Source organism: Astyanax mexicanus, chromosome 13 (genome assembly GCF_023375975.1).
Source record: "Astyanax mexicanus isolate ESR-SI-001 chromosome 13, AstMex3_surface, whole genome shotgun sequence".
Classification (NCBI taxonomy): Eukaryota; Metazoa; Chordata; class Actinopteri; order Characiformes; family Acestrorhamphidae; genus Astyanax; species Astyanax mexicanus.
Genome location: NC_064420.1, coordinates 42708764 through 42727113, shown reverse-complemented (window position 1 = coordinate 42727113; position 18350 = coordinate 42708764). Strand labels below are relative to the sequence as shown.

At 37.5% G+C, this 18350-nt stretch overlaps 1 protein-coding gene across 1 annotated transcript; it reads right to left on the bottom strand.

Annotated features, from left to right (window-relative positions):
- Nucleotides 1-192: 192 nt before the first annotated feature.
- wnt10b (wingless-type MMTV integration site family, member 10b) lies at nucleotides 193-12429 on the bottom strand. Its single transcript, XM_007246745.4, has 4 exons — nucleotides 12239-12429; nucleotides 6629-6891; nucleotides 4138-4589; nucleotides 193-3307 (listed from the first exon to the last, which is right to left on the bottom strand). The coding sequence occupies exons 1-4, from the start codon at nucleotides 12310-12312 to the stop codon at nucleotides 2813-2815; spliced, it is 1284 nt and encodes a 427-aa protein (XP_007246807.3). The 5' UTR covers nucleotides 12313-12429; the 3' UTR covers nucleotides 193-2812.
- Between the last annotated feature and the right edge of the window lie 5921 nt (nucleotides 12430-18350).

The following is an 18350-nucleotide window of genomic DNA, read 5'->3' as shown; positions in this document are numbered from 1 at the left end:
CTAAATCAAAGTTTCCAGTATATTGTAGTACATTAATTAAGTCAAAATAATATTATATCATGATTATTTACAGTTCTTTTTGACAAAGAATAAAATCTTTAAAAAATATAAGACAGGCACATTTGAGAATATTTTTTTTAATGAATTACTCTATTTAGAAGTTAAATTAGCACTGATGGTCTACAAATGAAATCCAATTTATATGTTTATTATATTTTTTTAGACAGAGATAAAAGATCATCTTTAAGTACCTGTGATTTTTGGGATTAATCTGCAAGGTTTGTACTTAACCTGAGTATTTAAAGTTTATTTTAAAAAGTACAGAACCCCCTACACATAATACTTTTAAGGCAGGGCATTTGCATTTCCCCTGCCAATCAATCAAATTTAAACACATTTTCATTTTTGCTTTTGTTATAAAAGCCAAATCAAAATCTATTGCAGTGCAATATTAAACTGCTTATTACTGCAATAATAAATCTTTATCTTTGTGCTGGGACCTCTCTTCTGTTTTTAGTACCTGTACCACCATATCACACTCTAACCATCTGTTAAAATGCTTAGTTTTTGATTTTCATATTCCTGAGTATGTAGATTAAAAGTAGATTTGTTTTTGTCTTTTATTTAGACTTTTTAAAAGGTCTATGTCTGTGTTCAGACTGCAGGGAAATCAGCTTTGCTTCTCAAATCACATCTGTCGGAATGACTGTTTACACTGTGATAAAGATATTAGATATTAGATCAGATTTCACAAAGCTATCTACAGTACATGGATTCCTGCTGTAAAAATATAGACTGTATTTGACTGTATCTGTCAAATAGATTGTATCTGGATCCATGTATTCACACTGTTGGATTGCTGCATTTCCAACACTTTGGATTTCATATTATTGGTGTATTTATCCCATTGTAGGTCAAAGAGAAGACATTTCTAAAACCGATTTGAGCAGCCAGTGTGTCTAGACTAAGATTAAACTGTACAAATCCAATTGTAATTGCATTTCAAACCACATGCAAATGTGGTTTGGATCAGATTTTTGCAAAAGAAATCTGATTTCTTGTGTTTTTTTTGCTGTTCAGACTATAAACTGAATCTGGATACAATCTAGATATTCCAACAATCTAGAAATCCAGATTTTGGCTGGACACAGCCTACCAAACCTTAATTTACTGAATGTTTCTATTATTTGTGGTGCACAATAGCTGTGAACAATGATGGTATCTGTAATGATGACTTAATTGTGAGAAAGAAATATATTTTTATGTAATAATAAAAAAATATATATAAAATATGTCTAGGATCAGTAATTTTACACACTTTATGTAATTTAGAAGATTGCTTTACTGGCTGCACTTTTAGTCTAGTAATTTTTCATCAGTAACAGATTACATTTCTTCAGTAATCTCCCCGGCACAGTCAACATTAGCCGCGTCTGTGTCGAGTTAGCACACATCAGTCGAGCCTTCTTCAGTGGCAGATGCGCAGACAAGGACAAACTGTCCTCGGCAGCGCGCGGGGTCGTCTCAAACTGGCTGTCAACTTTGTACAGCTGATCCCACTAAGACTGGTATCACTCCTTTCCGCAATTCCATCCTCTCTTGTAAAATCTGTCTCATAGGAAACTGCATCCAGCCTGCCTCTCTTCCAGGCACTTTCCGCAGGGTACTTACATTCATTCCCCAGTTTATCCCTCATCTTACCACTCCAGACACTTGCTTTGTTCTAAAGCCACTGTAAACAGACTAGCAAAGCTTCTGGAAAAAGGGTGTCCTGCAGACTGATTTCATGGACGGTCTGGCACAAACAAATCTCTCGAAAAGAGAATTTCTATAACATTATATTTCATTTGTTTCACTAAACAACATACATTTATACAAATAAAAATGAAAAAAAAAATACATATCTCAGTCTCAGTGTCATGTAAATTGATTATCATTACTTCAATTTACTAAATGTAAAAACAGTTTCATTCAGATTTTAAAAGGTCCATGAGTGAGTCCACGTCATTCCTTCATTGCTGTTTTTTGAACAGTTTTTTTTTAACAGTTTCGTCTTAAAATGCAGTACAGTGGATTCCAAGTGAGATCAAACGTGACTGCTTCGAATCAGATTGGTGAAAGGACTTGAGGGAGGCAGAAGTATTCTCCAGTCTTTCTCCAGTCTTTGTTTTTTTTTCTTTCCTCCGCTGTGGTCCTCGTCTGTACAGGTTCGAAAAGCCAGCGCACTATATTCACATTCACAAACGGTCTGGTTTACATTAACTCCAACCAACGGGCAAAGGCACATCCTCTGTCCTCTGTTTCAGTTTCCCTCCATTCCCTACAAAACGGCCCGGCTTATGGCATCGGTTTTGACATCTAAAAGAGTAGAGAAAAACTCGCAAAAGATTTGCCACGGCTTCATTAAGCGCACATTTTCAAATGTACACACAGAACTGTATGTGGTGGCAGTGCCTTTGCTTTTTCGACAATAATACGTTCCTGCTGTTGCGCCTTGTTATTGTGAAGAACACAGATGGCGTTCGGGGCATTTTCATGGCTGAAGAGTCCAAACAGGGGAAACAAAGACAAATGACATGAGTCACTCCTCTCCTCAATCTCTGACTTGGCATTGGGAGAATAACAACCGCCACACAAAGCAAATGCGTCCCAGATGAGGGGGCCGATTGGAGAAGTGGCTGGGCCGAAGCTGCGGAAGAGTAAGACTGGAAGCCTAACACTCGCACTCTTGGCGTGAGAGGTTCTGGCTAATGTCTCTTGCCCCCTGATTATCCCCTGAAGAGTTTCTGGCCCGAGAAAAGTCTTGGGCCGCTCACTTGCACACGTTGACCCACTCGGTGACCCTGCACTCATCACACAGCACATAGCAGCACCAGTGGAAGCGGCAGTGGCAGCGCTCGCTTCTGGTCTGCTTTAGGATGTTGTGTCCGCGGCCGCAGCACAGCGAGCCACAGCCGTCCATGGCCGGGCTGCTCTTGTTGCAAATGCGGCCCTGAGTCCCCGGTGAGTCCACGGACGGCTCGCGTTCGCAGAAGTCCGGCGATTTCTCAAAGTAAACCAGCTCCCTGGAGAGGCTGCGGCGCCGGGCCCTGGCAGGCTCCGCCCCCTCCTGCCCAGACAGTACCCGCGGGTTAAACACGCCGCTGTTCTTGTTCTGGGAGTTGATGAAGACAGCGGACAGGAACTTCTGCCGCAGCAGGGAGCCCACCAGCCGGAACTCAGGGGAAACGTACCAGCACGTCTTAAACTGGCAGCTGCCGGAGGTGCCGTGGCACTTGCACTTCCGCTTCATGTTGTCAGTCACTATCTGAGTAAAGTAATAGATATAATTAGATATATGTCAGTATTTATAACTGTAACAATCTAATAATTATTGTCCCAGATATAGCTAGACAAGTAAGACAGTGTTGCCAAACTAGATGCTAAGGGTGCTAATGGTTTCCTGGACAGAGATTATGTCTAGTCTTGGACTACACAGCATTTTTTTTTTCAGTTTTTCCACTGAATGGAAAATATACTCTAAGACTAGGCTCAATTCTTGTCTGAGAAACTGATAATAAAAGCCTTTAGTAAAAGTGATTCTAAATCTCCAGTAAAAGTGTTACTAAAAAGCCAAATACAGAGTAAATGTATTATTGTAAAAATGTATTTTAACGATACAAAAGAAATCCTTATCAAGTGCTCGTGTTATGCTCCAAATGATACACATAGGGTCAGTTTCCCATACAGGGATTAGGCATAGTCTTGGAATACACAGAATGTTGAATGGATTTTTTTTTAATTAAAGAAAAAATGAGTGTAAAACTAGCCTTAATCCCTGTAAATAGATCCTGAAATCCATATTAAAATGTATAATGTTACAATGAACTATATATACATTATTAAAGTAATGCATGTGGTGTTACACTCATGAAGTGTTACACTAAAATGTTTTGCACAATGTAATTTTGAAAGTAGCAATGTTACACTACAGTATTACATAAGACATTTTAAACCACAGTGTTACAGTTAAAGTGTCAAAGTTTTCACACAATTTCACAAATGTTACACTAGTGTTGCCCCAAAAGTGCAATGCTATTGATACACTAAAAAAAATATGCATGACATCCAATATCGATATGATTCATATCAGCCTACCTGCCTGCCAACTCTGTTGTTGTGCATCTTCATTCGGGCGTGTATGTCCCGGGAAGATCCTCTGGAGTCCAGCCAGTCTCTGGAGAAGCGGACTCCAAAGCGGGCATCGTGATTACACCCTCCCCACTCCCACGTCTCCTGCAGGGAGGTCACGCCCTCAGGCAGGGGTTTGAGGAGGGTGGCAGGGTGAGCAGAGCGTAGGTAAGCGGGCAGGCCACTGTGGTTTGGGCTGATCTCAGGCATGCGCCCGCCGGCTCCCACAATGCTCACCCCGCTCTTCTGCAGAGTCTGCAGCTGCAGCTGGCCGAGCTTCACTCGGATTTTGTCGTCATCCAAACGACGTTTAGCTTCGCAGCCACAGCCTCGCAGCTTGCCCATGCTGCAGGCGGAGGCCACAGAGTGAGCCACACCAGCAGCCAGCAGAGCCAGGGAGAAGGCACTTTCTCTGAAACCTGTAACAGAGAGGGACAAACACCCGTCTGTTAAACACCTGCTTTTGATCTTTGACTGTTTTGAATGTTATACCAGCTAGGGCTGTGTATTGGCATGAATTGCCGAAACGTTACATATCACAATAGGGGTCAAATTTTATCTATCACAATATACTTCAATGTAAGCAAGGCGATGTATTGCAATTGCTTAAATCAATGTCAAACAAACTAACATATTTAGAAAATCTAAGTAAAAGAAAAGCTTACTTTTTATCCAAATCAGTTAATGAGATTTTACATTTCAGAGCAGTTTCCTAAACAGGGAATTAGCCTAGTCTTAAATACACAGTATTGTGAATGAAGATTTCCCATTGAAAGGACAATTAAGTACAAAACTAGGCTTAACAATTCATCTTGGAGTGTTTTCCTCTCTGTTTGGTTTGGTCCAATGGCAGAGATGGCTTTTTTTCTCAGCTGGTTACCAGGTTAAAATAAGAAACAGTAGAATGCAGATTCACTCAAACCTGCAGATTACAGCAGACATTTTGTTTGAACCAAGGTTCTTAACCCAAATGATCTCCTTAAGAGTTTGCCTGGGACCAGACTGAGACCACCATCTCTTAAACCATGCATCCAACAGAAATTACAGTATTCAAACATGCCCAAACACCTAGTGTGTGAGAAGTATTTGGATATTTGCTCTTTCATAGTTTCTGTCTGAAATAAAGGGTGTTAAAAAGAGTTTATCCTGATTTTATTGGAGTAACTATCTCTGTTGTTCAGGTAAGGCTTCCTACTAGATCTTGGAAAATTGCTCTAAGGATATGATTGAATTTAATGTTCAACTAAATGTTAGTGAGATCAAGATATTGTAGAATCACAAACATACCATCATCAACTCATCTCTTTTGCATGGAGCACCAAAAAGAGAGCACAGTTCCACTGTTCTACAGATAAATACCGGGGATTTATACTCCTTTAGTCCACACGTGGCATTAGTCATGGTGCCAATTGCATCGTTTTTATCATCTTTGGAGATTTATATTCTATTGGCAGTACTTTTATTAAGGGACTAGACAAGCTGTGTTTGTGAATTTGCATATTTTTGTCAGTGTCAGATATGAGCAGGAAGAAGACGAAGAGAGCGGACAAAGAAACAGACAAAGAAACAGAACTGAAACAAAAAGAAACATAGATAACAGATAACATGGAACACGTAACCTGACTGACGTAAGATGTACAACCACGAATGAGAAACACTGGAACAAGGAGAACTATTTATACACACAGAAGGGGACAGGAAACAGGAAACACCTGGGACAGGTAACAAGGGGGTGGAGCTACAAACGAACAGGTGAGCAACAGGGGCGTAGACAAGAGATGAACACAGGGCATGTGCAGAGAAGAGTAAATAAACATAGGGACAGATCAGAGAGAGACAAAAAACGGACGAGTGGCAGTCAGCTGTTGGTGCTCAAAGTTATTTAAATTTAAAGGAGAACTCCGGTGTAAATTGGACTTACATGATAAAAAGTACTTACCTTTGATGAATTGCCCACTTCTGTTCTATCAAAAAACACTCTTTCCATAGTAGCCAGCGCTAGGAGGCAGGCTATGCGGAATCTATGTCAGTCATTATCAGTACAGTGATGGCGGCGCACTGAGCTGAAGCTAGCTTTATAGGACGTAAACAGTGTTTTTTAATTAGCTTCTTGTGCACTTTTTAAGTTATTAATGCCTCGTTTTAAATGTCAGGGCTCTCTGGATTCTAGCAAGGATGTGTGGAGCTACTTTGAACCTGGATAACAGTGGAAAAAGCGGTTTATGCACCGTGTCACCCAGTCTGAAGGGTGTTAAAAACTGTTAAACTGTAAAAATTTCTGGATCTCGGAAAGCTGTGGGTAAATGAAGGCATGCTATTCATCAAAGGTAAGTATTTTTTATCGTGTTTTACTACAGCAAAAGTCCATTTTACACCAGAGTTCTCTTTTAAACTTAGCTGAATGCATTCATTAAAAAGAATATCTACAATTCTTCAGCTATCTTGTGTTGTCACTCACCCCTGTTGAGTATGGCGCTCTGGTGCGGCACTTTGCCATGGTTCTCCAGTGTGGAGCAGTTCCAGCGCTGGTCTCTGAGCTGGTGCTGGCATTCATGAATGGCCACTTGAATGCCCTGCAGGGCTGATGCTGTGACATCGGGGCTGCGCACACATAGCCGCATTTGCCTTTTAGAAAGGCCTGCAAGCTTTAAACACACAGCGTTGGGGGTCAGAACTGGCTCTCCTGCCACCTTTAGACCGAGGATGTCATTACACAACACCCTGGGAGAAAGAGAGAGAAAGAGACAGAGAGAAATAAAGATAGACAGAGAGAGAGAGAGAGAGTTTACTCATCACACTGTAATTGCTAGTGCATGTCACCTGTTATTTATGGGACTGCAAGATTGCATTGGACAAGTGGCAATTTAATAGGAGACTGGTGGAAAAACTAAAGGGACAGTGTGTACCCTCAACCTGGAAGGCCCTGGACTTCAATAAAAACAGCCAATCAGCGTACTGATAGAGGTGTAGCCTGTTGGACTACTGTGATTCTTTACTTGCTGGCACAAACTCCTCCTATTTACACAAACTTCAGATGGTTCACCTCTCCTTTAAAGTCTTCAATAGCTCCCTATAAAATAATGCATTCAGGCTTGTTGCAACAGTACAGGCAAACTAAGCAATAAACTGTATGAGAGGCCATTTAAATTCTGTAATGATCAATGCTTGAAAGAACAACAACACTGTTCTAAGAATCATCCCCAATGGAACCCTCCCTCTACTAGCTGACAGTAGCATATAACCAGACTGGAACATGTTCAGCAGTATCCCTGCACACCAGCTGTTCACTTTAACACTAGAATGGCTAAAGCTACTGATTAATTGACATTAGTTTCACTTTCAAACCATGGAAACAACACACCAAGACCTCAACCTAAATATTTTATATTTGATTATATTGGAAAAAACTTTACAAGTCCTTACTTATCTTAAGCTTATTTAGCTAAACTGAGTTGTATATGTTTTTTATGTGTTTGTAGCTGCACTCTGTCTGAACTCTGAGTGCGTTCTATTTCTTGGTCAAACAACAATATAACATTTCAGTAAAGATGGTGGTTATAGTGTGTTTATAGCATTTGCTTTGCATAATGCAAAAATCAAATTTAAGCACAATTTGATGGTTAAATGATGCAAATTGTGTGCCAAACTTTTCTGAATACTAGTGATGACTAGATAATATGTGTTAGAAACATGAAGATGATTTCTGATTTGGGTTTACAGGTTTTTCCTCTCTGAAGGATCAGCCCAGTCCCAAATGCCACACTTGCTTGCGTATAGTCTTCATGTGCATATACCCACTGGCGCCACAAGACTGTGGGCTGTGTCATTTCTCATTATGTCGATCTAAAGTGCCTTTGTTAATCTTTTGTCAAGAACCAACATAAAGCGGACACAGAAGCACCCTGTTACCCACAATTCCTTTTTAACAGCAGCTGTGACCAATCCAAAAATGTTGGCTCTTTCTTTCCGAGCTGTGTATCATGGTAAAGATACATTTTAATAATAATAGAATTTGTTCCACTTCAACATACAGTATCAGTCAAAAGTTTGGACACTCCTTCTCATTAATTGTTTTTATTTTGTTTCCTACATTGCAAATTAATACTAAATTCATCCAGACCAATGCCACACATAAGGAATCATGTAGTAACTTGTTAAACATGTTAAACAAACTAAAATACTCTGTGAATTATTTAGGTGCTCTTATCTGGGGAGCTGTTAACTTGTGGCGTGGTCCTGATGAGAGCCAGAGTGAGAAAATGCCACAATGTGCAAAGCTGTCATCTAAGCAAGAGGTGCTACTTAAACACCTTTTTGTGTACAAAATAACTCCATATGTTTCTTATCATAGTTTGGATGTTTTTAGTATTAACCACTGCATTACAATGTGTCCAAATTTTGGCTGGCACTATACATACATAAACTGGTGCTCTCAGGGAAACGTGCACTATAGGATGTCCCTGTTGCTTACCTGAATTAAGGTTAAAGGCATCATTTAGGGCTTGGGTATAAAAATAAAAGTACTTCCAATGCAACAAAGGAGGAACTTCTGGTTGATGATAAGATGATATAAAAGTTATTTAATGATTGAATTTAGTTCTCTAATACATGCATGGTTCTATTTAGAACCCAAAGTGCTTAATTCACAATATGACTTAAAAAATATTGGGTTTTCAGAAATCTCTTCAATTAAAAATATGACATCATGCCATCTCAGCAGTGTGCTAAACAGACGTCTTCTATAAAGACTTTGACAGAGTGTTCTCTGCTATGATTTTGGACGCCATCATACAATGGCAAAGTGCCCAGAAATGGAGCACTAAATAGTGAATAGGGCCTAGTTTCACTACACCGATTTTCCACTTTAAAATCTAGCATATCTGTACAGTTTAGAGGTGTGAGGTATTTTGCATAAAACTCTTGTTATCACCAAATGGTCTAATTTAATGAAGCCCATATGTCCTATAGCAGTACTGGTAGCACTTTTACACCATTTGGTTCATTTGGTGGGAACAGATCAAATAAGTAGGCTGCTTGATGAAAGAATGGATGGATGATAACAGTTTTGCAAAAGTTGGGTTTTGGTCAACATACAATACAATACAATACACCATATCTCACAGGTAAATGTTCTTGTTAAGCATCAATAGAACATTGGCATTAGACATCCTGACTAGGGGTGCACCACATCAAGTCGAGTCAAGAGTCAAGTGGCTTTTATTTTAAAATTTAAATTTAAAATGCAATGTGCATAGTGAGAAAAAGGTGCAGACATATGTAGTACAGGACATCATATAGTACATGATATAATGTATTAATAATTTCTGACACCATATCCATATTGTGATAACAGCAGTATTATTTATTGATTGTATTTGTATTGTGTTTTGTATTTCTTTTGCTGTTTACTGTAGATTTTTAGGGATTTTTTTTTCTTTGTTTGCAGTTTATACGCCTGCACTAAATATTCTGCGCTATAGTAATGTGGTAAATTTTTGTAGGTTTGCAGCCCTTTTTGTTTCTAGTAAATGTTTAAAATTGTTATACCACACAAAACTTTTGATTTGTTGCAGTAGTATATCCTTGACAGTAATTAAATTCATTTCAGCATTCTTTCAGTCATATCGGTAACAATATGATAATAATATTAAAGAAATATCCTAAAATATTGTGATATTACTTTAGAGCCATATCGCTTGCCCCTAGTCCTAGTGACCATGAATTTTGGTCACCCAACATTACGTCTACACAGATAATAACCTCTACCCATATGTCCTGTTGGAGAACTGGTAGCACTTTTGTTTCGATTTGCCTCATTTGGAGCGAAAAGCTCAAGTAAGTACTAAATGCATGCCTGCACTGCTGTGATATTATCTGAGATATGGTCAAAATAGCTGTTTCTCATTTCAAGCTGTGGAGGAGACAACATGCTGCAGATGTCACAGGAAAGGTAGTGATGTAGTAACTGAGCTTTGAGGCATTAGCTACTCCTTTCATTGCCATTTTTCTGTACCAATAACCATTTTTCACACTACAATACGGTTGGAATCCAACAAATGTGTGCTTTCTCACCATGTTCTTGTTGATACTGTGCTGCATGTTTAACATGTTAGGGTAAATAAGATGCAATTGTTTTATAGAGTGTTTAACCCTTTCAGACCCTGCATCCATTACAATGGACATCATGGATTTTCTTTATTTTATTTTTGAATGTTTTGTTGCACATAACACTATTTGAGAGCTGTTTTTCATCTGAATAGACCACAAACCAGCCAATGAACAAGTTAATTAAACAGTAGCTTGGCCCCGCCCACTGCATTGGAAATAGAGTAGTACTAGATGCATTGAGGCAACTAATTTTCACTTATTTTAATATTTTATGTGATTAAGAACAGATTTTACTCTTTTTTATGTTTAGGGATGATTTATGAAAAAAAAAGACTTCCGAAATAAAAAAAAAATATTTTAGTTTTAATTAGATTTATGTGCTATATAGATTTTATATTAGAATATACGTGTTTTCTTTTTTGTGCATTGCTGACAAAAAACAGCATTCTTACCATTTTTCCCAGTCTGAAAGGGTTAAGGGGGTGGAACTAAAAATACAATTATGATACATTGGTTACTCTATTGTACTTCGCAAAAAGACCATTTTAAAGAACTTCAACTTCTCTTTGGTTTCTAATCATTTAAGTTCACTCAAGGTCTTCAGAGTGAAAACTGCATGAAGAGTATAATTTCATTGTCCAACTTTTTATCAACAGGCTTATTAATAGTTCTGCAGGTAAAAAAAACGTTAGATATGGGATGGGTCCTTGGAAGAACTGTCCTATAAAGACTTATTCTCAGCAGCCTATTGGTCACACAAATGGAACAGTCTAAAGAGGCTGTGTGATGACGTCACCATAAAGGGTCCATCTTTTCTGTTCATGAAGAAAAGTTCTTTGAATGCTCTGATATGATGTCAGAAAGACATTTGGATTGATTTCCAAACCCAACATTGTACAGACATCAAATTTTATTTGCTATCCATCAAAAACTAACATTTTGTTGACAAGTTCAAACTTTAGACGCTGAATTTGAATTTTGGTTATTTAACACAAGGTCTTAAAACAATGAACATATCAACATTTAACAATGTTTGAATTTGTTAGAATTGTTGTGATGTGAACATTACAATGTTTAGCAGACAATGTATTTTGGTCACCATATTACAACCAAATGTCAGAAAGACGTTGGGACTCAAAGTCACATAGACATCAAAAAGCAGTATTGGGTTGACGTCAATCTCCAATGTTGGACAGACGTTGAATTTTGGTAACTTAACACTATGATTTTAACCACCAACAACGTAAAACGTCTGACAACATTAGAATTTTGTGTTATGGGGATGTACATTAATGTTAGCATGTTGCATTAGGTAGATGTTTGTGATGTGTGTACATTGACATTATAAACTTTAGCAGACACCACTAAATGTTAGAAAGATGTTGAGACTGCAACATCGGATAGATATCCCAATGCAATATTTTGCAGTATTTTAAGTAAATTAATTTTGGTCACATAACAACATAAAACTACCTGTATATTCAACCAGATTTCAACATTACATTACATTTATTGATGTTGGTGGTCAGCTGGGTAACATCCACAGATGTTTGAGGAGAATGGAGGAGACACAGAGGAAATTTGTGAGCTTGCCATTTTCCCTGGCACATGCATAACTGGTTCTGATTAGTGTGTGTGTGTGCGCCTGTGTGGGACTGTGTGTGTAATTGGAAATATGGCTTGCGTGTCTGAAACAATGCTCAATGCACAAAAAAATGCATGCATTCTGGTGCAAAGACAAGCCTTTTTAAGCTCTTAGAAGGACTTATTTAGAGCCTAGTGTTCACTGCAGGCCTGCAGACTGTCATTCTCACAGGTCAGGATGGGAAAACCTGTTCTGTCAGCTGTCAATCATCAAAGAAGGCTCGTGACCTCAAACAGGCATTTAAACAGATTAGTCTTTTAATGCGCAGGAAAAATGAAAGGAGTCTCAGCACTCAGCAGAAGTCTGTGTACTCACGTGAGGGCAGGTGACAGAAGTGCTGCTGCTAGAATCAGGACTCGTCCCGGGCGACGTTTGCGCGACGTTTCCATCTCGAAAAGCGTTTTGCGCGACTCGACATTAAAACTGGGTGTTTTTGGATTTTGTGCGCGCGCGCTGGATGAGGACGGACCGAGTGCACGGCGCTCGCGGCTCGGAGGAGAGAGAGGAGTAAGGGGAGCGCTCGGAGGAGGCTGGGGGAGAGGAGGAGGAAGAGGAGGAGGAGGAGGAAGAAGAAGAGGAGGAGGAAGAGGAGGAGGGCCGAACGCAGCAGCCCGGGCGCCTGTATTCAAACCACTATACGCAGAACTTACGCAGAAGGTGCGCGCGTAAAGCAGGTATGGGTCAAAATCAGTATATCAGTTAGCATGCGTTTTAATTACTTGAATTTCATACAAAACACTGAGTAGCAATACATTTTCAAGACGTGCTCAAAATTAACACATTATTACATATATTTAATTAAAAACTTTAAACTTTTAATTAAACTTCAAAGAGCTTTTTGTATATTTTTTACAGTTTTCTGTACAGTTCTCTTCTTTTTTTGCTATCTGGCAATACATAAAAAGAGGTAAATACTCCTTTAAAGAGGTTAAATAACACAATTATCAATACAGTTATACAGTTATCCTCAAATTTTGATAAAGTTTTTTTTTTATAATTTGGCCATTTCAATTACTCAGTGAGCTAACTACCCAACTGGCACACAACCGACCTTTAACGTTGAAATGTGTTTGAATTATGATTGATGTAATGACTACTGTTGTTGTTTCAACGTTGAAACAACATTTACTGTTAAACGGTTGTGCAAACGTTAAAATGTTAAAGCTGAATCAACATAATGTCCTCAACCTTCTGCCTTTTAAATTAGACGTTCAAAAAAAGTTGGATGGAGGGAATAAAAAGGGGTTTATTTCTACTTGCAGTAACTGATTTTTAATTTAACACCATGTTCATATTCAATTTGTTTTAGTGTTTTAACACTCTGTTAACCAAAGGAGTTTCTAATTTTAGCGAGCTATGGTTTATTAAAGGTTGAAGGTACAACCTTGAAACAACGTTGCCATATTAACGTTGATTCACTTTTCAAAATCAGTCCAACGTTGATTCACTGATACCATCAATGTTAATTCAACGTTGATTCAAGCCAGCTGGGTATATTCATAAACATATCAAGGTGTTTTAACGTATCCAAGATTTCCTTTCCATCCTCTCATCTTGGGATAACCCCTCCCCTTTACGAAAGTAACCTTATTTTCAAGGGACTGAAGACACTTGAAGACTGCAGACTGCATGTTTAGCAATTAATAATCAGCATTTCTAAATATCACGCTAATTAAAACCATTTTTATGTATATAAAAAAACGAGGCACAATTTACAATTGATGATGTAAATGAACAATTTAAAACGTAAACGTATGCAACTCCAGACAATTCAAAAAGCCGATTTTCGATAAAATTGTCCACCCTGTCATTTTGGGATAACCCGACTTTTAGGAAAGTAATCCTTGATATCAGTGACATCACAACTCCATACTTAGGTGAGGTAAGACTGTCGTGGTTAAATAACACACTGCTTTAAAACATTATAAAAAAAATGAATGTTTCTTGAAAACATCTAACATCAATTTAAAATATCTGCAACTACAGATCAAACGCCAATTTTCGATAAAACTGCCCACCCTGTCTTACAGCTCGCCATATGTCGATGCATGCATGACAGAAAACAACAATTCCAAAGAAAATATATACTGTTAAAGTTGGGAAATAAGATGTATGTGTAAACTGAAGTCTTAAATAAAAATGCTATGAAGTAAAGAAGTATTTTTTATTTATTTTCACTAATGGGTTTAAGTTGAAGTAAAAAGCAGGGGCATATACTGAGTGTGAAGCAGATCTGGAGTGTGTGTTTATTTGTACTGTGGCGGTCCGGGCTGGCTGGTCTCCGCTTTGAGCTGCAGGGAGAAGTGAGGGGCAGGAACAGCAGGCAGGCGAGCGGAGCTGGGGGGCAACGTCACGCGCTCAACAACCAACCCACCCACAGACAGACAGACAGAGAGACAGACAGAGAGCCAGATAGAGAAAGAGGGAGAACTCCCACTGAGAGACCACTTTGAGAATATTAAAGAATTATTATTATTATTATTATTATTATTATTATTATTATTATTATTATTATTATTATTGTAGTTCATGGTAAGTATGGTGTTATTAATGATGATGACAGTCAGGAACCCCCCTAGAAGAAATAAAACTACTTCTAATACAAATAATAATATCGTGATTAGAAACAAATAATACAACACCATAACAATGATTGTTGCTATATTGATTTTTGTTCTTACCGATTATTATTATTATTATTATTATTATTATTATTATTATTATTATTATTATTATTATTATTATAAATAATCGCGTACAGAGCCCTCGAGCCACAAGGGGTCCCAAAAGCATTTCGTTTTGATTTCAGGTGAAAAAAAATCATTTCAAAAATGCATTATGATCTATTGTAAAGAATACAAATTATTGTATTTCTATGCTATATACTGCTTTCAAATAATTTTATTAGATTATACATATTTATCATAATGATATGATATATAAGTATTATTGTATATCTAATTAAAAATAAACGGAACTTAAACATTTGAGAAGGGAAATAGGAATGCGTCATTTTGCTTTGACCTGCTAAATATTCAGAAACGATTCAGCCCTTATTACAGTAATAATAATTATGATAATGATGATGATAACTGTGATGACCCGACAGACGCGTTGTCTCTGTGCAGGTTATAGGCTTCAGTAATCTGATTTTAATTAAACAACTGATTCAGGAATGTTTTTCTTTTTGTATTGTAACTGAGAGGAAGCCACGCGTTCAAGCGATAGTCGATACGATTAATGAATAGCATTTCTTTATTTTTTTGTTACAAAATTTAAAAAAACTATAGACAGTAGTTTTTCATTTATCATTATCATCAATTGTATCATCATCACTGAGTAAACTCCTCCAGCTCTGTGATTAGAACTAAAGTCTGGATGCACTCTGTTCCGTGTTTGGGTCGTGACACAGAATCGGCTTATTTTCTTAATGTGAACGCGGTGTAAAAGTAGTCGGATTCATTTAATAAAATTGAGTTAAAACCCACCCATAACTACTATCAACAAGAGATAGTGACGATTCTTCATTTAATCTCCTCTATTCCGTCTCCTAATCTCTGCCAATGAAAAGTGCATTAGCATTTTGCCGCGGTGTGTAAGTCTAAGTGGCTTAAAAAGTGATTTGAAGTTGATTTGTGTATAAAAAGGCCCTGCCTTTAACCGGATTGCCACTTAATCTGCTCCGCAGCGCCTGAGTGCCTCAGAGCCGCGCGCTAAGCACCTTGGAGAAGTGAGAGCGAGGGAGTGAAAGAGTGAAAGAGTGAAGGGCAGGAGAGCGGCTATCATTAAACACCAACAACAAAAGCACTTCCTTCAGTTAGCCATTTGCTGCAGACCTTCAGAGAAAACGAGGGCTTATAGGCCAATCTCTCTCTCTCTCTCTCTCTCTCTCTCTCTCTCTCACTGTGCAGTGGAAAAGAATGTGGGGAACATCAGAACATCAGTCCATCCTTTGGTAGCACTTTACACTCTCAAAAATAGGAAAGGTGCATCAAATGTGAAAAACACTTCCCATCTGGCATTTCAACGTTGAATCAACGTTGATCAATGAATGTTTTGGTTGAATCAACGTTGGATTTGGTGTTGATTTTGAAAAGTGAATCAACTTTGATATTGCAACATTGTTTCAGCATCATACGTTCAACCTTTAATAAACCATAGCTCACTAAAAAGAGAAAAACCTATGGTTACCAGAGTGTTTACAATAAACTTACAACACTGCAGCAAATCTGAGTATAAAGAAAGATACCCACCACAAAAGCAGTTCCTGCAAATAGAAGTTAAACGCCTTTTCATCCCTCCATCCAACCGTTTTTTGAAATTATATGGTGATGAAATGTAAAATGCTAATTCAAAAGGCAGAAGGTTGTGGACATTATGTTGATTTAACCTTAAAATGAATGTACCTTTTGGTTGGTTAAATGGTACAAATATGTACTTCCTGCTGTTACAGGAAAGACTTTGTACTTCAGAAGGAAACAGACCAGACATTGTAAAGACCAATATTATACCTTTAGGGTACAATTCTGAAAAGTGTACCTTAGAGAACAAGAAAGTACTTATATGTGATGTGAAATGTGATGGGTCACACAGGAGAAACAGAATTAAACGTTGAATGAAACATTAAAAAGTGAATTATTGTACAGAAGTCAGTCTTTGGGTTTTTAATTGTATTTTCCTCTGGGTTTTTAAATGTTCACATTCATAGGACATTTACTTTATGATGAAATATGATAAATATGTTTTAGCAGTGTAGCAGTGATCTTTAGTGTCAAGTTCATTTTTCGTTCATTGTGATTTTATTTTAGCTCAATATTTTTTTAAATAATGTGAATTTGGCAGTTGTTCTTTACATATCATATTATAGAAATGCTTCAAATTGACTTGGAATAAAATCTGTTCACACTTATCTGTAGAAACACAGTTCTACGGGAAACCAAAATGGTTATTCTGTATTTAAGGACCGTTTTGTACAAACTTTATTTTAAACAGTACCCAGTAACCCAGTATACAGTAACTGGATTTCTTTGGTCAGATCAGCTGAAGTAGGTGATGACTTTGTTAGCTCACTACTGAACCCAGCATTTTAAGCCACTGCGGTTTTTGAAGTTAAAACAACACGTCTTTTTTACAGTGTAGAAATGGAGTGGAGTGTGTACTGTACTCTGTGCCACAGCTCTGGCCACATGTGCCTCGAAGAAGGTCTGCAGTCCAGATGTTGGAAGCTATATCTCGACTTAGTTCCCTTCCCTATGTGGTGTCACCCCTTAAACCTCTCATCCAAAGAGTTATTCATCTACTAAAATAACTTCCCTTTCATCCGTGCTCTGGAATCGACCAGAGAGCAGGAGGAAAACGTTCTCCCAGACTCTTCGATTAATGTCTCGAATACAGAACTCTGGAGCTGATAAAGTGAGACTGGTTAGAGCTTTTCTCTCAGATATCCGACACCCTTAAAAAGGTTCTTCATAGGGTTTTTAGTATAGTAATGGTTCTGCACAGAAATATTTTTTACTAATATTTATTTCTAGCCCAAAACTAAATTTTTTTGCTTACATTCTTTAAAAGAGGGTTCTTCAAAAGTTCTTTATTGAAAGCAGTGGGACCATTATAGAAAAACATACAGACCTAAAGATTTTTTTTAATGCTAGTTCTTTGCATGCACTTTATGATGTAAAATGATGATTAAAATATATAGATGTTCTTTATAGCACCAAAAATGGGTCTATTAGGCAAAGAATGCATTTTCAGTTCCATATAGAACCATTACACTTATAGCAGTGGTTCTATACAAAACCATGTAAATTAAGGAACTATTTGAATGTGTTAAAACGTTTAAATAAAATTTTATATTTTATATATCACACAATGTTCTCATGAGTCGTATAACTTTTTAGGACTTCTTTTACTTACACTACTTAAAAACCACTTGAACAACTTGCTAGAGGATACTTTGCAAAACATGTATTTTGCTAGCTTTCATCTGTTTTCTATAATAATAATTATGATGCAAAATGCTAGTTTTCATCTTTTCTCCATAAAAAAATGGTGCAAAAGACGATACCAAAAAATGGTGCAAAATGCTAGTTTACATCTCTTCTCTATGATAAAAAATATGGTGCAAAATGCTAGTTTTCATCTGTTCTCTATGATAAAACATGATGGTGCAAAATACTAGATTTCATCTGTTCTTTATGGCAGAAAATTATGGTGCAAAATGCTAGTTTTCATCTGTTCTCTATGATAGACAATTATGGCGCAAAATACTAGTTTTCATCTGTTCTCTATGGTGGACAATTATGGTGCAAAATGCTATTTTTTTAGAACGTTTAGAACTATTTTGCTGTAAAAACAATTCTTCACATGTTCTTTTATAAAAGAAGCAATGATTCTATACAAAAGCAACAAGAGCAATATTAAACAAACT